Source organism: Anser anser, assembly GCF_964211835.1.
Source record: "Anser anser genome assembly, chromosome: 1".
NCBI lineage: Eukaryota > Metazoa > Chordata > Aves > Anseriformes > Anatidae > Anser > Anser anser.
The window spans coordinates 81359153-81378282 of NC_139720.1; the positions used below are offsets into that span (position 1 = coordinate 81359153).

Here is a 19130-nt window from a genome sequence, read left to right on the forward strand (position 1 = left end):
ACTTTGAATAGGCTGGATTGAATGCTAAACCACTTAATAACGTTTGAAGTTTGGATATTGCTGTATGTTACTTCTGGTGTATGCCTTCTAGATACTTTTTTTAAAAAAAAGATCCATCCTAAAAATTCAAGTTAATTGTTAATACGTTCTATTTAAATTATGGCCTGTCCCTTTGCTGCTGAAAGCTTTGCTATTTGTCTCTCAGAGTCCTTCTGTTTCCAGTGTCACTTCCCGTAGATATCTATGGTGTAATGTTCTACAAGGAAAAAAATGAGTTGCTTTGCCTAAGCAAATAAAGCAAACGGTCAAGCTCTCTGCAGTTTTTTTTTTGTTTTTTTTTTAAATGAATGGATCCTATTGTATCTAAATCTAACTTGGTGGTGTATGAAGCCCCTGTCCCTTTGCACCCATTCATATAGTTGAGATGAAACTAGGCTACCTCCTCTGCTTCCCTTCAGCACAGGCCATAAGACTTCATACAGTTGTGACCAGCTGGTTACATCAAGGAAACCCTTACTACTTGAACAATTGGAGAACTGTACAAATTGAACAAATGGAGAATTGTAATTTTTGTACTGATAATTTCTGTAGTAAATTGTCCGTAAGAAAAACAGAATTTTGCAAGTTCGGTGAGTAACTACAACAGCACTTGCTTATTTATATACCTGAGGTTTTCACCACCTTCTGAAATCTCATGAAGGAGCTTCTTTGGGAGTGACTCAACAAAAGCCTTTAAGTGACACAGTTCCAGTGCCTCCCATAGTTCAAGATCAGAGTGCTTTCCAAGTGGATCCAAGTTTGACTGCAGCGTCCCAGAAAACAAGACGGGGTCCTAAATAATAGCAAAATTTGAGTGCACTGTTCCATCACAAACCTAAAAGAGTATGTTGTATCCTGACATTAATATAGGAAACTGGCATGAATAAATTGGAAAAGAAGCTTTGTGAGGGAAATTGTAATGTTTTGCAGTTGATGGATGGAAATACAAAATCATGTTGGGTCTCAGCATGCTAAGCTCTATATTAATGTAAAGAGCAACAGACTTCATACACATACTCTGTGCTACCCATTCAACGGCTAACTGAGGACCTGCTCAGCATCTGGCAACTGAAACAACGTATGAAAATATTGGTATTGTCGGGTTTGTTAAGCACTGGATACTACATTCATGAACACAATTAAGAAAAATGTGAAGGCCATGTTTTTAAGTGAAATTTTCTTAGTTTACCTGCAGAAAAGGCCAAGTATTTAGCAATGAGAACAAAAGCAATTATTGCATGAATGCACATTCACTAGCTTCTGTGCACTGAATACATCAGGGGATATCTGGAAAAGTATATGTGGACTAGAAGATGCCAGGAAAGCACAACTGAGGGTATGAGTTACCTCCAGTACTCCATAATTACTGAATGCTTGTCTCTACAGTCTTAATCAAGTCTGAAACTTTTCTGGGTGCACACAAAAGCCTTTTTCTTAAATGGGCAAATATAAGTACTAGGCAATATGCAAATAGCTGCACAGATTTATAAACAGAACTGGTGTTTTTAGAGGCAGCGAACAGACTTCTCAAGTGAGTGCAGTCAGTGCATTGTAACCCAGTAGGTAGATTGCAAAAGGCCAACAACATTCACTAGCAAGTTACATGCAAGCAGAACAGCGATACTTTTGAGAGCTAAGTGGCCAAAAAGGACTATTACAATGGTATGAGATCTTGTGCATATTCTTCAAACAAGCAAACAAAATACACCCTGAAATATCTTGTTAGTAAAATAATAATAATAATAAAAACCACAGTAATCTCTAAAACACATCTCACCTGTGGAATAATGTTAAGATTTCTACGTAGGTCATGGAGTCCAATAGTTGATATATCAATTCCATCTATAATTATTTTGCCTCCAGATCCCTCTATAACTCTAAATAAGGAATTTGTGAGCGTTGATTTACCAGCTCCGGTTCTTCCAACAATTCCAACCTGAAATGGAAAGTTTTCTGATAAAGATTATAACTTTCTATGCAGTGCATTGTATATGAAAAGTGACTAGCAAATTCAGTTTTAACTTCCAGTACAAAACTTCAGTTTCTTTTACCAACAAGCAATATTTTAATTGGATAAAACTGTTTAAAACTCACTTCTGGAACACCTGACTGACAATCCAGCCCATGCCTGGTTCAGTGGGAAGCCTTTCCTTATCCCTTACCTTCTGTTTAGCGCTCCTCAGCTCCAACCAATGACTCAAAACTACCTTGTTCCCAAACCAGAGCTGATCAACACCAATCTGGGAGCATATATTTTTCTACATAAATATTCAGCACAGTGGACGAGTTTTAATTTCAAATTTGGATCTTCCTTAAAACTGCCAAATTCAGTTGGAAAATCTAATTGGGAATGTGATTATTGACTTTTCTTAGAGTAAGGCTCTCCTCAGAAGGTTCACGTGAGGATCACCTACTCAAGGGAGCACCTTTTCGTACAAGCACTGAAACAGCATGGAACCAAATTAGTTTACATCTTCCGTTATCTAACTCTACTAAACTGCCTTACTCTAACACTACGTAGCACTGTTGGGCTGCCACTCTCATGAATAGCATCAGTTGCCCATGATGATTTACTGTCTTCACCTCTGCAGCCACAAAGGCTTGGAAAAGGATCTAGAACAGTTCAGGACTAATCTTAAAAACAAGCAACAGATTGGCATATAATAAAATAGCATAAGCTCTAAAAGTGTTTTAACTGTAGTATTTTTCCACTATTCTTTTTTTTTTCCAAGTGAATAACAGTTAAATAAACATTTATCTCAGATTCAAAAACATTTTTTCCCAAAGTATGGAGGGAGGGACAGGGAAGAAAACATCATCTCAGTTTCCTACAGGGATAAGAATTTCTACAGAGTAGGAGAAGAGTACTTTTCCTTTTTTCATGCATTATTTCTTTAGTGTCTTGTCTACTTAACCTTTTTCCTTGTTCAACATAATCTTGCTATATGTAGTATTGGAGTCTCTTCATATGAAATATTTTTGAAGTAGAAAGTTCAGAAACAGAAGTTTGTACTTTGGATTTATTTCTTATTATATACAATACCTTCTCTTTACTCCGTGTCTGAAAGGAGATGTCATTCAGGGCTAAACCAAGATCCTTCCTGTACTGAGCTTTGTAGTTAACAAACTGTATTATTCCTCTATCAGGCCACCCTACTGGTGGCCTTTTTGATGTTATCCATGGTTCCTGGAATTAAAACCATTGTAATTTCAGTTTATGACAGTAAATGTGTCACAAGTCAGTGAAAACAGTAGGAAAATTATATACATCTCTAGAAATCCCAGTAGGTTTGTGATAATTCCAATGTGATATAAGGGAAGAAAAAATTTCTTTAACAGATGCTGGGCAGCAACAACATTCCAACTTGGTTTTTTTGAATCATACGCACTCATTTTAAAGTTTAACTGCATAGTTGCTAATAGTCTATTATCTGTTCCATCATTTGACGGGCATGGACCTGAATTTAATCTGATGCCTAATTTCCCAGATATTTCAAATACATATTTAATGAGAAACATTTTCTTTTATGGAGTAAGAGAGAACAGAGATATGAACAAAAGTAAAGAAGCAGAAACATAGGGAAGGGTAAAAGAAAATGAAGACCTAGAAGACAGACTTGTTTCCAAGAAGACCAAGGCTCTTATTTCTCCAATATGGGCGCCACTTTCAGAAAAGTACAATAACCAAGGCCAAGTGCTTTGAAAAACAAATGCCTCTCCAGTAATGAGGTGAATAATAGTTAAGAGATCTGGAAGGCCTCTCTTCCTTGTCTGTTCCTCTTAAAATGCTCCTTGTGGTTGCACATAGCATAAAACGTTGACCTGAGATGCAGCTCCATTAGTTTTACTATAAAATCTACTACTAAGAAGGATGCCAAGCGATTTACTGGTCAAAATAAAAACAATAAAGCTGCTATGACTACATATGTAATGAAGAATATGCATATTAATGTAAAAAATGACAAAGTATGTAATAACAAATTATAACCTGATATTACCATTCACCAATATTAAATTCAATCTAAGTTTTTTTCTATGCACACAAATATTTATTTACCATTCCAATGAGAGTGCTCACCTCTTTATCCATGTTTGCATATTCACAAATCCTTTCAATTGAAACTGCATTGGTCTCGATTTCACATGCTTTACGCACCCAAAAATTGAGACTCTGAATTATCTGGGGAACAAAGTTGCATTGTAGAATGTAAAAATTTAATTATACTATAATACAGCCTAGAGATTTCAAAATTTAATCCCAATTGAATAATTTCCTAGGCTGGATGCTTAATCACAGAAGCCAAAAAGTATACAGAAAATAGTGGCATGCCAAAGGAATTATCACCTTGAAAAGCACTGATCTGAATGTATATATATACACCCAATGGCTACTATAATTTTCACTAACATAACAGCTCCAGAGATCTGAAACTACTTCAAGATCAACAGCAAGTGCACAGTAACTGCATAATATGTTGAAAGGAAGAATATGTATGTTTCATATTGTGGGTACATTATTGCACAGTTTCCTAGATAAAGTAAGCCAGTAACATGGAGTGAAGAATCTATAGTGGAGATACAGATCTGGTCTATTGTGCACGCCAAATTTGTTGTCTTCAAACATGGGGAATGCTTCTGCAGACCTAATTGGTACCAATTCTATATAATGGAGTAGGTAACAATTCTGTCACCAGATACTCCCAATTCTATAGGAAAAAAAGTGAGCCAAAAGATGCATTTATTTATTTATTTTACATTAAACTGTTTTGAGATGCCTTACGTAACTAAATAGAGAATGGTGTCAATTTGACATCAGATGAAAGCGAAACACTATGCAGTACCTGTCATTGAATAATCTCCTTTATATCATCATATACTCAGTGATGACAGAGAGAGAACAACGGACAAGGGAACTCTTGTGAATTTGGCATTATGTGGATGATGGGTAATTTATTCTGTCTCCTTCTCTCTCTCATTTAGTATCTGTCAGCTGTGTTTCTGAAGCACAACAGTGAGAATCTGGACTCCAATAGGGTTCCAAGCATCACAAGATTAAAGATGCTTAGTTTGAATATATATGTCTTAAGGCTTATTTTAACTAGCAACTTATCAGTTTACCTTACTACAGGTCAAATTCCTAATGTAGCTCTCACATATTATTTTCACAAGCACAGTGCAAAAAGTAAACGATTTTAACAAACTTTTAAGTAAGCATTCCCACACAATATTCAGTAAGTGAGCAAGAACAAGAAATCAAATACGAAATATATTTGAAAATCACTAGGCTTCTTATTCTTGGTGGTTTAATTTAACACTTAAAAGTAAGCCATATATAATTTGATTTTTAAATATTCTTTAATAATTATTATTTAATCTAAATTCAGAAATGGAAAAATAATTAATGTGAAGCTTCTCAGAATTAATGGGACTTAAAGGAAAGCTCTGTTCTACTCATGGTTTTAGTTTTGCTGTTGCCACTGTATACATATATATTCATCTACTCAACTTCACTGTGTTATTCCCTTTTCATATGCAATGTGACAGCAGCAAAAAAAGTAAAAAAGAGAAAAATTACTTACATTCAGAGCATATGATATTGATAAACCCACTGTAGAAGAACTCACTGTATTTCCAGCCAGTACTACAAACAGTGCAGCAAAGAACACCATTAGATTGCCTAGAAATTCAAGCCTGACAGACAGCCACCTGCGGTAATCAAAGCAAAGGAAAAAAGTGAGTTACCTATGCATTTTTTTAGCAGTGTAGTGAATATATTGCTAATATAGTGGCTCTTTGAGATCAATCTCTCAACCTGCTTTGGAGAACAGGTAAGTACCACCATTCCCATTTTACAGATGGACAGGGAAGGGAATATGATGTCTACAATTTGTAAAACAGCTAAGAAAAATGGCAGTCTCTCCACTAATGGCTAGTGCTCTCTTCACTACTCATATGACTTTCCTACTCTTCCTATCTGGAAAAGATTCTGGTATATGAGTGAAAACCAGAACTGAAAAGCTTCTCCTTACTAATCTCTACCTAGAACTGAATCACAAATGAGGGAGGCGAACTGCATGTATTTCCCTAAAAACAAGGATTCCACTCCCAGTATCAACTTATGCTCTAGGTATAGACCAGCTTTCTACCATGTGAACTACTGAAATACAAATTAGATTTGTTCATATGCTTGCAAGAAGCTTGTAGGCTTGTTGTACATAGCAACAGTTATAGTTGCAATGTAGTTAGTACACAGTCCATGCCCATGACCTATCAGTAAACTTTTTGTTGTGGTGGTGGTTTCGGAAACACTCGTCCTAGACAATACATACACAGTTTTTTATAAACCTGCTAGCTTCTGGGACATAAAGAAGAAATCATCCCAGTGCTTACACAAAATCTCTGCGTTCATTACAAAGAGTGCTGGATAAATTGCTCTTTCCTTTGGTTTTTCAAGTGAGTTTACTCTGACTAAAGGTACCACATAGCTTTGGAATTCTACATGCAAAGGTCTCAGTCAGAGATGCATACCTGCTGTAAAGTACCTGTTTGAGATGACATTGTTGTAGAAGTAAACTAAATTCTCATACACAACGTCATAGTTTTTTCTAATGAATCTCTCCTGGTGGCCAAATGCTCTAATTGTTGATCTTCCTAGGACAGTCTCACTGAAGTGGGAGATCACTGGAGAATGTGACGCTCCTGCTAGACGTCGAATTTGTCGTGAACTTGCTATGTAGTATCGCTAATAAAACAGTACAAAAAAAGTTTTACGTTGCTACAGTTTCTTTTACATAATTTTGCTTTATCTTACAATATTTGAAATATTTGCCATATTTATTTCCAGTTCTTTTAGATCTGTTAAATAATTCCTGTAAATTTTGAATATGAAGTTGAAAATCTCTACATAGAAAAAGAATCTGTGTCTTCGGACACACCAACATTATAATGCCAACATAACTGCAATATATATTCCTGGGTAGACTGAAGTAAGAGAACATAATTTCCAAATTCTATAGAAAATGTGCTATACTACAAGAGGTATGTAGCAACCAACTAAAATTTCTATAGAAACTTTTAAATCAGATTGCCCTCTTTCTTACTCAAATTAAAATTGTCCTTTATTTCTTTAACATAATAATGTCTGTATGTAAATTCCTCAGCAGAGGCTGAATCCAGGCACTCTTTTCCTTCATCTATATTGTTATTTTTAAAATCTTTAAGGTCTTAATTACGTACTGTACTTTGAACATCAAGAAGCAGGAATGTAAACATTAGTCTTTCTGAGACTTTATCTTTTGGCTTCTTAGTAGCATAAGTGACACTTCTGCCAAAAAATATCACACGTAGTTTAGGCATCATTCTATTTTTACGTATACTGCTCAGAGTTATTCTTCAGCTTTCAGCTTTCTCTGTAACATATGCCCATTTTTTCAGGTAGTATCATCAATTTCTTAATGGGAGCTACATCAATACTGTGTCTTGCTAAGAAAGGAAAAATATAAGAAAAATATAAATTGTTAAAAGTTCACAAGTATTACAGGATATGTTCAAGAAGTGTACTAATTTCCTTCGAAGAAGCATGAAGATTTTTTTTTTTCTGAAAGCAAGTTCAGATGTATTCTATAGATTTTTTTCCACTGCAAGTAATAATTTAGGTCAGTACCCTTGATTGTTTTGAACATTTTATGCACATACATCTAGAAATCCTTATAAAATTTAATGAACTTACTTGGATAGTAAAATACAAGTATCCCAGGGGAATAACTGCCACTATGAATAGTGGTGAGGCGAATGTGATAACTAGAATGGTTCCAATAACATCCAGTGTACAATTCAGCCAAGTTCGTAAGTAGTAATGGAAACGTATGTCTACTATAAATAAGTCCTGTAACAACGCATAGAAGAATCAAGATTTTCTGAGTAAATTACACTGCAGACTTCAAGAAACTATCCTTTAAAATCAGAATCAAACCAAAATATTCAAAATAAAAGTTGGTAGGATTGCCCCCCAACTGATTACATCCTAATGAAATTTATTCATATATCATTATTTTTTGTCTAAAAGCGAAGTAGATAGAGTACTCATGGCATGTCAGAGACCAGACATGGGGTGCATGAAGTCAAGAAGTGACTGCTCTTGCTATTTTGCTACTTGCTACTATTTAGCTTATGTAAATCATTTCGGACTGGAAATCAGGCCATGAGTTCAAATCCTAACTCTTCTATGTACTCCTGTTAATAATTCTGATGTGTACTGAAATATTATTAATCTCTTACTGTATACAGTAAAGCTTTTTCAAATCCAGTTTATAATAAAATGCTACAAAAGACTAGGGGCTTAACTGAAATCTACATCAACTGATATTTTAGTGTATTACGCAACAAGCCTTAGTCTCATCTAAAAAATACAGCCTTTGACAGTTACTGACTGCACTTGAAGTAATCTGTAATGCGTTGCAACAACCTAGTTATGACAAGACTCGGAAGTATTAAAGTCACAGTAAATAACATCTGTTGGTGTATCAGAGGTTCCAACTCAAGTCAAAGCTCTACAAAAACAGAAAACACATTTACTGTAAGTCTATATACCCCAGAGAATGTCAATTTGATGTATTAATTGTTTTTGGCAATATCATTTGATTCTGATTTGCAATAAAATATCAAACAGCTTGTATTAAAAAAACAACAACAACAACAAAAACAGATCAGGTTTAGGTCTGGAAAACTTGTTACTCTGCCAGAGTAGTATTTGATGAATGGCCTCCTAATGATTGTAGATAGGGTCCACGCAACTTTTGCTAACAATAAGTTTTGGTAATTTTGTAAGAAAATAACCAGAGACAGTTCTGCCATTCTTACGCACTGAAGCAGCTTTCAACTGCTAGATAATGCATTCATTTATTTTGATATCTTTCATTTTTCAACAATACTAAGTAGGATTAAATCTGTAGTCACTCAAGCTTCATTTTCTTAAAACAGAAAATACATCAGTTTTCCCTTTACCTTTGTGAATCTATTGATGATCTGACCTACAGGATTAGTTTCAAAATGCTGAAGAGGAAGGTGCAATACGCTGTCTAACAGCTGGTGATGTAACTTCCGAGAAGCACAAAGAGAGCCCCTGGTGAGCACATAGGCTCCACAGCAAACAAGAAGACCTTGGGAATGGATAAATTAAAAGACAGTATGAATGGTATGAGAGGGAGAGGAGATGGAGATTATTTCCGTCCCTGTTTTCTACCATGGTGACCAATTTATACTTCATATCCTAATTTTCATAATTTGATGTATTTGCATTTTGTTGATACTTCTTACAAAGTGGTAAAATGTATGTCCTTCCTGCAATTAAGTTTCAAGCAAGCATGCCTCTATCCCTGAGATGCTAACATAACTTCATTAGGTCACACATGGATGCTACTGAACTCACAGAAGTATCATAAATTAAATAGCATTTTCTTTTACATTGCTGTAAAAAATTACATTCTTCTACTATTCTTCTCCCTTGTTAAACAATTAGACTGTTGCACATAATTCTGTTTATGGAACAGCCAGATTATTTCTTTAGTAATAAACATTTAGATAGATCAATGTCAGCAAACGGTGGGCAAACAGTCATAAATGTTCGTGCTTACCTTGTAAGAATCCCAAAAGCGCATAAATACCAAGTTTGTAGTTTTGTGACTGTTTCCATTCTGTGAAATCACTAGCTTTTGCTGTCTCTGCAGTCCAAGTGCTAAGCCACAGATTTTGTCCAATGGCTAGTGCATTTTGTCCTAAATAAGCAGCTATGGTCAGCCATATCCATTGCCAGTTGAAGGCCTGGAGATATTTTAAAACAACTGACAGCTTCATCTAAATAATAAAAAAGAATTAATGGTAAGAAGAATACAAGGAGTTACTCAAAATCAATACCACTGTTGAAGTCAAATACACATTATACAATGGGAACTGAATATATTAGATTTAGATTAAGTCTACAGAATTTCTTAATTCAATCTGATAACTAAGGTATATAAAATCATACTGTAAAAAGGTTTTGTCTGATTTTGCATTCTGATTTTTAATCATACGTATCCTAGGCAACCTTGCTTGTGACACTTGCCAGTGTCACAAGAAAATCTTTGATATGCAGATCACTAACAAACAAACAAACAAACTAAAAATAACCACCACCACCAACAACAAAAAAAACAGGAAATAAACAAACAAAAAAAAACTGAGTATGCAATACCTGGGCAGCTTGTTTAAAGCAAATATTACTCCATTGTTGGAGTTAGAAACTTTAGAATTGACACCATGGGCTATTCGAGACAAGGGAATTTTGTCCATTTGTTTATTTCCCCAGGTGCTTATCTCTACCGCTTCCTGGAAACTCAGTCTTCCTCCACATTCCCATTCTTATTTTAATTCCCATGTTGCTTCCCTGGAACTTCTGACCTTCCCCACATTCTATCTCACTTGTTCTTTTCCTTCTCCCTAGCGACTGGAAAAAAAAAATAATGGGGAATGCAGAAAGTGCATTTCTAACATAAAACAATACTGCAGCAGTATTACCATGCAAAATTTCTAATCTCTGCTCCAGCACACAGATATCTAAACTTCCTAAAGATGAGACAGACAGATTATTTTCCTAATGGGGATAAAAGCTTTTTTAAGATTCTTCTTTCTGAAATACATAAAACAGACTGAACCAAGATGTGAAATGAAAATGTAGCCTGTAGCAGATAATAAAATCTCAAGCTAAACACTTCAAATCTGGTAAAAAATATAAAATTCATTTTAAAACCAGTAATTAGAGGTCAGGCAACCTTAACAAGAAACAGAGAAATGGAACTGAAAAATAAAATATATTTTTATGTGTAAAAAAAAAAAACACAAAAAACTACCATCCACTCAACAACGACAACAACAACATGCTGAAGTCTTTTCTATTATTGACACTTACACCACCAGTGGCAACTTTTTCTTTATTGCTTGTGAGTATTTTCCACTGATCAAAAGAACTGCAAACAAGAAACACACCGTCAAATCTTGTGAATCATACAAAGAGTACATCCATTTATGTCTAAGCAGAAATATATACTACGAAATCTTGTAATTCTTTTCTTATGGAGATATGGAACTGCCCTCTGATGTTCTATTTTTCTGTTAGAATAACTTTATGGTCAGAAGACAGTACTAGGTATGGCCTTTTAATTTCTTGTATTATTACAGGTAGATAAAATTCAGCTTGCCCTGACTGACTCTGCAGCTAGAAATGTCAGATTGTCCTTTTCTGAGGCATGCAACTACGGTACAACTTGGGTCTCAGTCCTTGTCTGGGCCAAGGAATAGGTCTTGCTATTTGCCTTATCCATTTCTACTACTTCTGGACCAAGGTGGTTAGGCTTAAGTGACCTGCATTGTCTGAATTTGCTAGGTAGAGCCTGTTCTACTGCAGCGAACTTAGAACTATCCTCTGCCACTGGAGATGTGCCACTATAGTGCATTAAAAATTACAAAATTGCATTACAAAGGAGTTTGTCCCCTTACTTGAGAGATCAGAAGTTTTCTTAAAGGTGGGAAAAAAAATAATGCTACAGGGGAAAAACAAAGAATATAAGTGGCTTGTTAATACATCAGGAAGTCAAGCTGCTGCCAGGGAACTGTGGGTGCAACGACATCAGAAATTTCTGAAACTCCCCTTCACTCCCACTTAATACGCTTTGGTTCACAGAGAGAAGCAGCACACAAACCAGATCCCTCGAACTCATGTACATTAGTATATGTAATAATAACATAATCTAGTACATTAACTATACTTCTTTTGTATACAACTAAACCAGAAGATGAGCTCCAGATACATACTATGCAGCCAACTGCTAAAAGGCATTCAGTCTTAACCCATGTTTACACAGCGGAGTACCACCAAAGCCTTCAGTATAAGCACTTAGGGTTGCTCTGGCATTGCATCAAATAGGCAATGGCTACTGCTTTTTTACACTTACTGTTTGAGTTTCTGCAATTCTCTTTGTTTCAGACTTCTCTCTAGTTGGCACTCTTCTTTTGAAGAAATCACTATAACAGCAAAAAAAAAAAAACCAGAAAAAATATTTTCAGTCATTATACCATGAGCGGATGGGCACAGTGAAAGAACTTAGAAATAAAAAGTGGACAAAATGATGAACAGGCGCATTTTAAGTTATGAATTGTCTAAGTCACTTTAGTCTTGATACAGCTACTACACTAAACAGAGACATTTATGACCAAATACTAGAACAGCAACAAAAAGTAAATCTTCCTCCCAATGTGGAAGAAGTTGGAAAGCATATTAAAATATATATATATATTTTGCAATATTATGTATTGAGTGTATGTGGCAAGGTTTTGGTAACTGTGGGGCTGAAGAGGTGGTCTCTGTGAGCAGAGCCCAGCAGCTGCCCCACGTCAGACCAGGGCCAGCTACAGCCAGCTCCTAGAGACCCACCGCTGGCGAGAGCTGAGCTGGGGAGCGACGCTGGGTGGACCTCTGGGAGAGCAGATTGAAAAAGGGAAAAAACTGCTGAGACAGCAGTTGAAAGAGAAGTGAGAAGCAGCCCTGCAGACCCCAAGGTCAGTGCAGGAGGAGGGCAAGAGGTGCTCCAGGCACGCAGCAGCAGTTCCCCTGTGGCCTGTGGAGAGGCCCCTGGTGGAGCAGGCTGTCCCCCTGCAGCCCATGGGTCCCACATGGAGCAGATCTCCATGCTGCAGCCTGTGGAGGAGCCCCCGGTGGAGCAGGTGGATGTGGCCTGGAGGAGGCTGTGGCCCATGGAGAGGAACCCATGCAGGAGCAGGGGGTCTGGGGGGAGCTGCCGCCTGTGGGGGACCCGTGCTGGAGGAGTTTGCTCCTGGGGGATGGACCCCGTGGTAAGGACCCAGGTGGGAGCAGTTCTTCAAGAGCTGCTGCCTGTGGGCAGCCCCCGCAGGATCAGTTTGGGAAGGACGGCATCCCATGGGAGGGACCCCACGTGGAGCAGAGGCAGAGAGTGACCAAGAAGGAGCGGCGGACACAAAGTATCAGGGACTGACCACAGCCCCCATTCCCCATTACCCTGCGCTGCTCGGGGGGTAGGAAGTAGAAGAGGGTGGATTGGGGGGAAGGTGGTTTTAGTTTGGTTTTAGTTTCTCACTGCTCTAGTCTGCTAGTGAAAGGCAATAAATTACATTAATCTCCCTTATGCTGAGTCTGTTTTTCCTGTGACTATAATTGTTGAGTGATCTTCCTGTCCTTATCTCAACCCTTGACCCCTTTCCATCATATTTTCTCCCTCTTTTCATTTGAGGAGGCAGAGTGAGAGAGCAGTTGTGGTGGAGTTCAGCTGCGTAGCAGGGTAAAACCACCACACCCTATGGTTTGCTTGACTGTATGAATGGAGGAACTCTGAGTTACCAGTACTTAAGAAATACTGTCTAAACCTTCAGAAAGGAAGTGCTATTCTGTATTTTCTGCTATGGTATTTTCACTGAAGCAGAAGCAACTATACTAGCAGAGAAACTTTGCAGAGTCCCTTTGGAATTCTGTTCTTACTGAAAATACTATTTTATAACTCCCTACCAATATTAATGCTAGCGTTTATCTCAAAATATTCATGCATCTTAGTTGGAAAACTGAACTCTCTGTTCTTTGTGTGTTAACAAAACGAAACAACACTTTTTCAAGAATGGTTTTTTTTTTCTTTTTCATACCTAATGTAATTTAAGTCAACAGACCTTTTAAGACAGAGTTATATGATTTCTACATCCATCTATCCTGCTGCATGTACCCCGTTGTATAATTTTGTATCACAACGCACTGTGTATTGTTTCTCCTCCTTGTAACTTTGGCTCCCCTTCCCTTGAGTCTTTATTCATCCTTCATGAATAATGCATGTTTCCTCACACCATCAGCCCTACAGCTAACCTAAGACTACCCTTTTACAAATTTGCGGTTCTGTTTTTCCCCTCCTCCCCATCAACCCCCAGCAAATACTTGAGAGTGCTTGCTTCAGTGTAGGGCCTGAATTAAGCCCACCTAACTGTGCTGTGCACTACAAACTCAAATTAGAGTTGCTATGCTAAATGGAAAGCAGCACTATAACCATCTGCAGGCATTTAGCTGTTAAGAGTCCTCTTCTGTGTTATGTGGAGAGATGCATTCTCTCAAAATTAAATATTCACAATTCATCTCCTTCTAAAGTACGTGACGAAATCAAGTCAAACAGACTGCATTGAATATGTACCTATTTCTTTTCCACAGCTCAATAAAGAGCACATATGGAACAGCTCAGGTACAGAAGTGAGTTCCAAAACAAGCAGATAGTTTGTAAGTATGCTTTTTCAAGGTACTATGTAATTTTTGTTTAGTTTGCTGGAAGTATCTTTTTAGAGTACAAACAGCTTCATTTATTTTTTATCCTCCAAATGGACAGTCTTCTCCTATGCCTTCTGCCGTGATTACAGCAGTCTAAGGTGAAGGAAATGGGAAGCATCCAATATAAAGGATATACTTGAAGAATTTGAAATGTCCATTAGTTATTTATTGAATAGTAAAACGTTAACAGAATCAAGTAACTTTCCAAGGTAATCCATCGGTATGTAGATTAGAAAACAGCTGCATAAGGCAGCTTGGTAATACATACTTTAGTTGAAAGAGTAAAACATTTGATGTCAGGGCACTAAAGCCTAAATTTTATTTTAGTTTATAGTCAAAACGTAGATGGGAATACTCTATATTTCCCAGAAATTGTAAGGAAGGGACGGAGGAATATTTTAGGAAGCTTGAATGAAAAGGAAAAATGCTAAATAAACATAGTACACAAGTTTTCTCACCTTCCTTTGGGGTTGTCTCTTCACTTCTATTCTCTGCACCAAAGACGTGAATAAGCTCAACAAAATTAGTCTTCTTTGATATGAGTTCCTGGTAGGTCCCCATTTCACTTATTTTGCCCTCTTCCATCACTATTATAAGATCAGCATGAGGCAGGAGCATTAGGTTGTGTGTCACCAATACACGAGTCTGAAATACAGCGTTTTCTATTTCACCATATAAAATCAAAGCATGTATTAAGAGTAGGCATTTTATTATGGTAGCTGGAATGATCAGTTGGAAATCTTCTGGGATTTTGCTTATTTGTCTACTTTATTACTATTACTGTTGTTTATTGCCTACTTTATTACATTTCTCCTTAAATTGCCAACTGTAATGTCAAACTGTTTATGCTTACAGCTATTTGATATTACTTGTACTTACCTGTTTCTTAATGTTTGTCTTCTGTTCAGGGGTGGTTTAGATTAGATCATAAAGAGAAGAGGTCGATAATACAGCTGTTACATATTACAGTACAGCAGTTTAACAGTCTTACCATTAAATTTGCCTAGAAGTCTACCATTACTAGAGTTCTTTCTACTGCTAGATACCTATCACCTACAGAGCACTTAAATTAAGAAAAGGAAGAAGGGAGAGAGGGAAGTGAAAGACATTTACTTCATAGTAAGTAAACTATTAATAATAAGTAAGTATTTCACAATAATACATGTGTTTTGCAGTCATCAGCAGGATTAATCTGCACTAACTCATAGCACTGAAGAGAGAATATTTTAACATCCATCTTGCCTTCCCACATTAACAGATGGGAGGACTTATTCCCCCTCATTCCACTTTCCCTTTGGGAATTTCCCTAGTCAACAAGAAGCCCTTCTTTCTTTAACTTATGCTGGCTATAACTTATTTATGGCAGTGAAGCATCAAGAGTGACCACAAAGGGCTCCACCCTGCCTCGTATATGCACATCACAGCATGCCTCACCAACTGCCAGCGAAGTAGAAATGACCAAGTATTATGTGACTTTTTCAGACCTCAAGGTCAGGCCAACTCTCAATCTTGTCTTCTGCCTACGCTACGGCCACCTGATAGACTTCAAACTGGTAGATTCAGCTGTGCTTTTTATTTAGCCTCTTTATTCAGAATATTTTTCATCAACATATTAGGTAAGGGATGAACTTTTGCAGAATGACTGAGACATTGTGTCTGTTGCATTGTACAAAGCAGTTAATCCCCAAATTGAAAAGCAGCCTCCCTACTTTACCTTATTTTTTAAGAGGCCTGAAGGCCCAATTAACTTCTCAAAAAGATGTTTCCCAACATGCACATCTACAGCAGAAAGGGGGTCATCCAGAAGATACAAGTCAGCATTGCTATACACAGCTCTAGCAAGACTCACTCTCTGCTTCTGCCCTCCACTTATATTGATGCCCTAAGAAAAAAAAACCAAAATCCACATTTTAATACAAAATACTACAGAAGTCCAGCATATCACAGTCAATTTCATCATCGCATTTTTCAGGTAACCAAAGTAAATTTTATAATATTTATAGAAGTAGAAAAGTTAAAAGTTATATTTTTAAGTAATTAGAGCAAAGTTTGCCCCTTGTTGATTAACTTCTCATTTCAAAATGGGCAAATACAATACACTGTGGAGAATTAATTATTATTTACAGGCATACGGGCAATATTAATATTTAATTATATATACATGATATGTATCATTATATTTATATTAATATAAATATTAATTATAAATATATAAAAATAATAAAGCAACAACTTATTATATCAATTCTGACACTTCAAATTCTCACCCTTTCTCCAATCTCTGTTTGATCTCCCTTTGGTAACTGTGCCAAATCTGGCAGTAAAGCACAAGACTCTAAAACAAGCTCGTAGTATGACCTGTTTAGATTTGCACCGAAGAGAATATTCTCCTGTAAACTGTCATTTTGAATCCAAGCTTGCTGAGCAACGTATGCCACTGAACCCTAAATAAAAAGAATTGGAAACATTTTTTACTTGGGCTTTCTGAACACCAAAAATAGCATTTTAATATTCGCTTGCTATTCTAGATTTATCTCAAAATAACAGGACATTACTTCCGTAACATAAGCATTATTAAAGTGTTAAAATTTTGAGTAACAAAAAACAATTGATTTAATATTCCTGTACAACAGCTTGCCGATAATTACTATAAGAGCACATACTTCAAATAAAACTAACAGAGCTGGGACATATATTGAGTGAAGTCCTTCAGTGAAAGATCTCTTTGACAAAAAGTGACATCTTTTAAAGGTAATATTTACATGCAGCAAAATGGCTCTACATTAGGTATGTGTCAACATACAGTCTGACTGTATTTTTACCTAACTTTCTGTGGAATATATAAACCCCTAAAAATTAAGATTACAGGATAGCAATCATCACCGGTAATGCTCCTAGATCTTTTCTTACATAAGCTGTATGTCCTGTAAAAATCTATTAATTTTACAACAAATTTACAGTCTACATACGTTTTCTAGGTATGTCTTCATTATTAAATTTTACACAGCGGCTCTTTTTCCCATTTAGTTACTACTCTCAGATTCAGAACACTTCAGCCTCATTTTCTGTCCTCTTCAGTGAGAGGATACTGCACTAGATTTCCACAGGAGTGAAGGTTCTTGTTCTACACCGATTTTCAAGGCTGATAAATGTTTTAGTGTTACCACATCTACTTGCAAACAGATTAGCTGATACCATGGCTATACATTGACATTTTTTGGCTCAAGCAATATAAATTGAAAAATATTACTGTATTCTGAAATCAGAATTTAACTTCCTGCATATCTGTAATGCATAAAAACCTTCCCTAAGCTCTTTTTTTTTTTTTTTTTTGTGATGGGGACTTTCACTGTCCTATGTAACTACAAGGTAAGTTAAACTACGGGATTTTCTATCACTGGGAAAGCCAGCACCTTACTTCTATTTCTGCCTAAAGCTACATTTTTCCCTCTGTATCTACATCCTGCATCTTCTCTACCAATAAGCCACTGCAAGAGATATGACTGTATTCTGCAGAGTTTATCACAACTCTAAATAGATAGTGTCCATACAGCTGTTCACAGCCAGCAAACATTCGACGTTTAGGTTCAACATATGACTTAAACATTTCTGAGTTTTGCACTGAATTACATGTATTCTTAAATATGAGAATGGCTTTGCAATCACTTTGGTTGAAACCAAATAAAAATAGTTATACAGTTTACAAAATGCCATCATGTTATTTGTCTTTGAAGATTAAAGATTCAAGAAGTTAAGTGCTGAAACTTCACTTATCAGCATTATTACAATCATAAATAGATGAAAAGATAAAATGGCACTTCCAAAAGCAATTTTGCTTAATTTATTTACTGGTGAGAGGGTCGGGGTGGGGGCATGGAGGGACAGATAGACAATCTTACTCTTCTCTGAACTGTTCCTTCAAGTTTCTCCATTTCTCCAAGAATAGCAGAAAGAAAAGATGACTTTCCAGATCCAACGTGTCCCACAACAGCAACTAAAGAGCCTTCAGGAATGCTGACACTCAAGCTGGAAATATTGACACAGAAATTAGTTACCCTCTTTGTAAATACTGCATTATGTATGGGTTGTGGTCACTGTAAGAAAGAAATACTCTATTTTACCTTCAGGACAATGAGAAATTAGTATTTCAGTTTGCATGCCTTTTGACTATATACCCTTCAGAAACATGCATTAATGACTTTAAGAATAAATTTGCTGGTCTGCAGATTAAGGGGTTGTGTTTTCATCTGGTCACAATGCAATCAAATGGGAGAACATCTAACCAGCACATGCGCTTACTCGTCTCAGGCCTGTAGTTTGCTTTTTACCTTGCTCTGACAATCAACAGCTAGACTTCTCATGTAGAACCTACTGTACGCAACGTGAAAAATATCTGAGTAAAAATGTGTGCTCTTCATCCTCCACAAATTTTGCTGTCAAAACATGTACAATCTGATCTCATAAACTTCTGCATACATGGAGAGCCACTTGCTCTACCTGTACTCCAGCTATCTGGATCTAAGCATGTTCTAAACTGAAGGCCCTATGGTAAAATAAGTGTAGCCCCTTCAGATTAGAGTTTGAAGCACAAATAAAGTTGAGAAAGACTGTACACAGAGACTATACCAGGCTTTAATGAAGTCTATCGAAGCTAGTTTATGCCTGGATATTATACTGCAGGCTATGGTGGCTGAGATGTGGACACCCAATGCCATGTCATGGC

General features: G+C 36.6%; 1 protein-coding gene across 12 annotated transcripts in view; it reads right to left on the bottom strand.

The window, feature by feature from the left end:
* Window positions 1-19130, bottom strand: part of LOC310895701 (multidrug resistance-associated protein 1-like) — a 50277-nt gene that overhangs the window by 4460 nt on the left and 26687 nt on the right. For all 12 annotated transcript variants that reach the window (XM_083827305.1, XM_083827301.1, XM_083827311.1 and 9 more), the window contains 15 exons: window positions 18307-18433; window positions 16675-16851; window positions 16122-16289; window positions 14866-15052; window positions 12027-12096; window positions 10985-11042; window positions 9672-9891; window positions 9043-9197; window positions 7769-7924; window positions 6582-6781; window positions 5619-5745; window positions 4118-4219; window positions 3083-3226; window positions 1817-1975; window positions 666-832 (listed from right to left, as the gene is read on the bottom strand). In XM_083827305.1, the coding sequence (XP_083683431.1) occupies window positions 666-832; window positions 1817-1975; window positions 3083-3226; window positions 4118-4219; window positions 5619-5745; window positions 6582-6781; window positions 7769-7924; window positions 9043-9197; window positions 9672-9891; window positions 10985-11042; window positions 12027-12096; window positions 14866-15052; window positions 16122-16289; window positions 16675-16851; window positions 18307-18433 (2217 nt within the window). The remainder of the gene's footprint in view (window positions 1-665; window positions 833-1816; window positions 1976-3082; window positions 3227-4117; window positions 4220-5618; window positions 5746-6581; window positions 6782-7768; window positions 7925-9042; window positions 9198-9671; window positions 9892-10984; window positions 11043-12026; window positions 12097-14865; window positions 15053-16121; window positions 16290-16674; window positions 16852-18306; window positions 18434-19130) is intronic.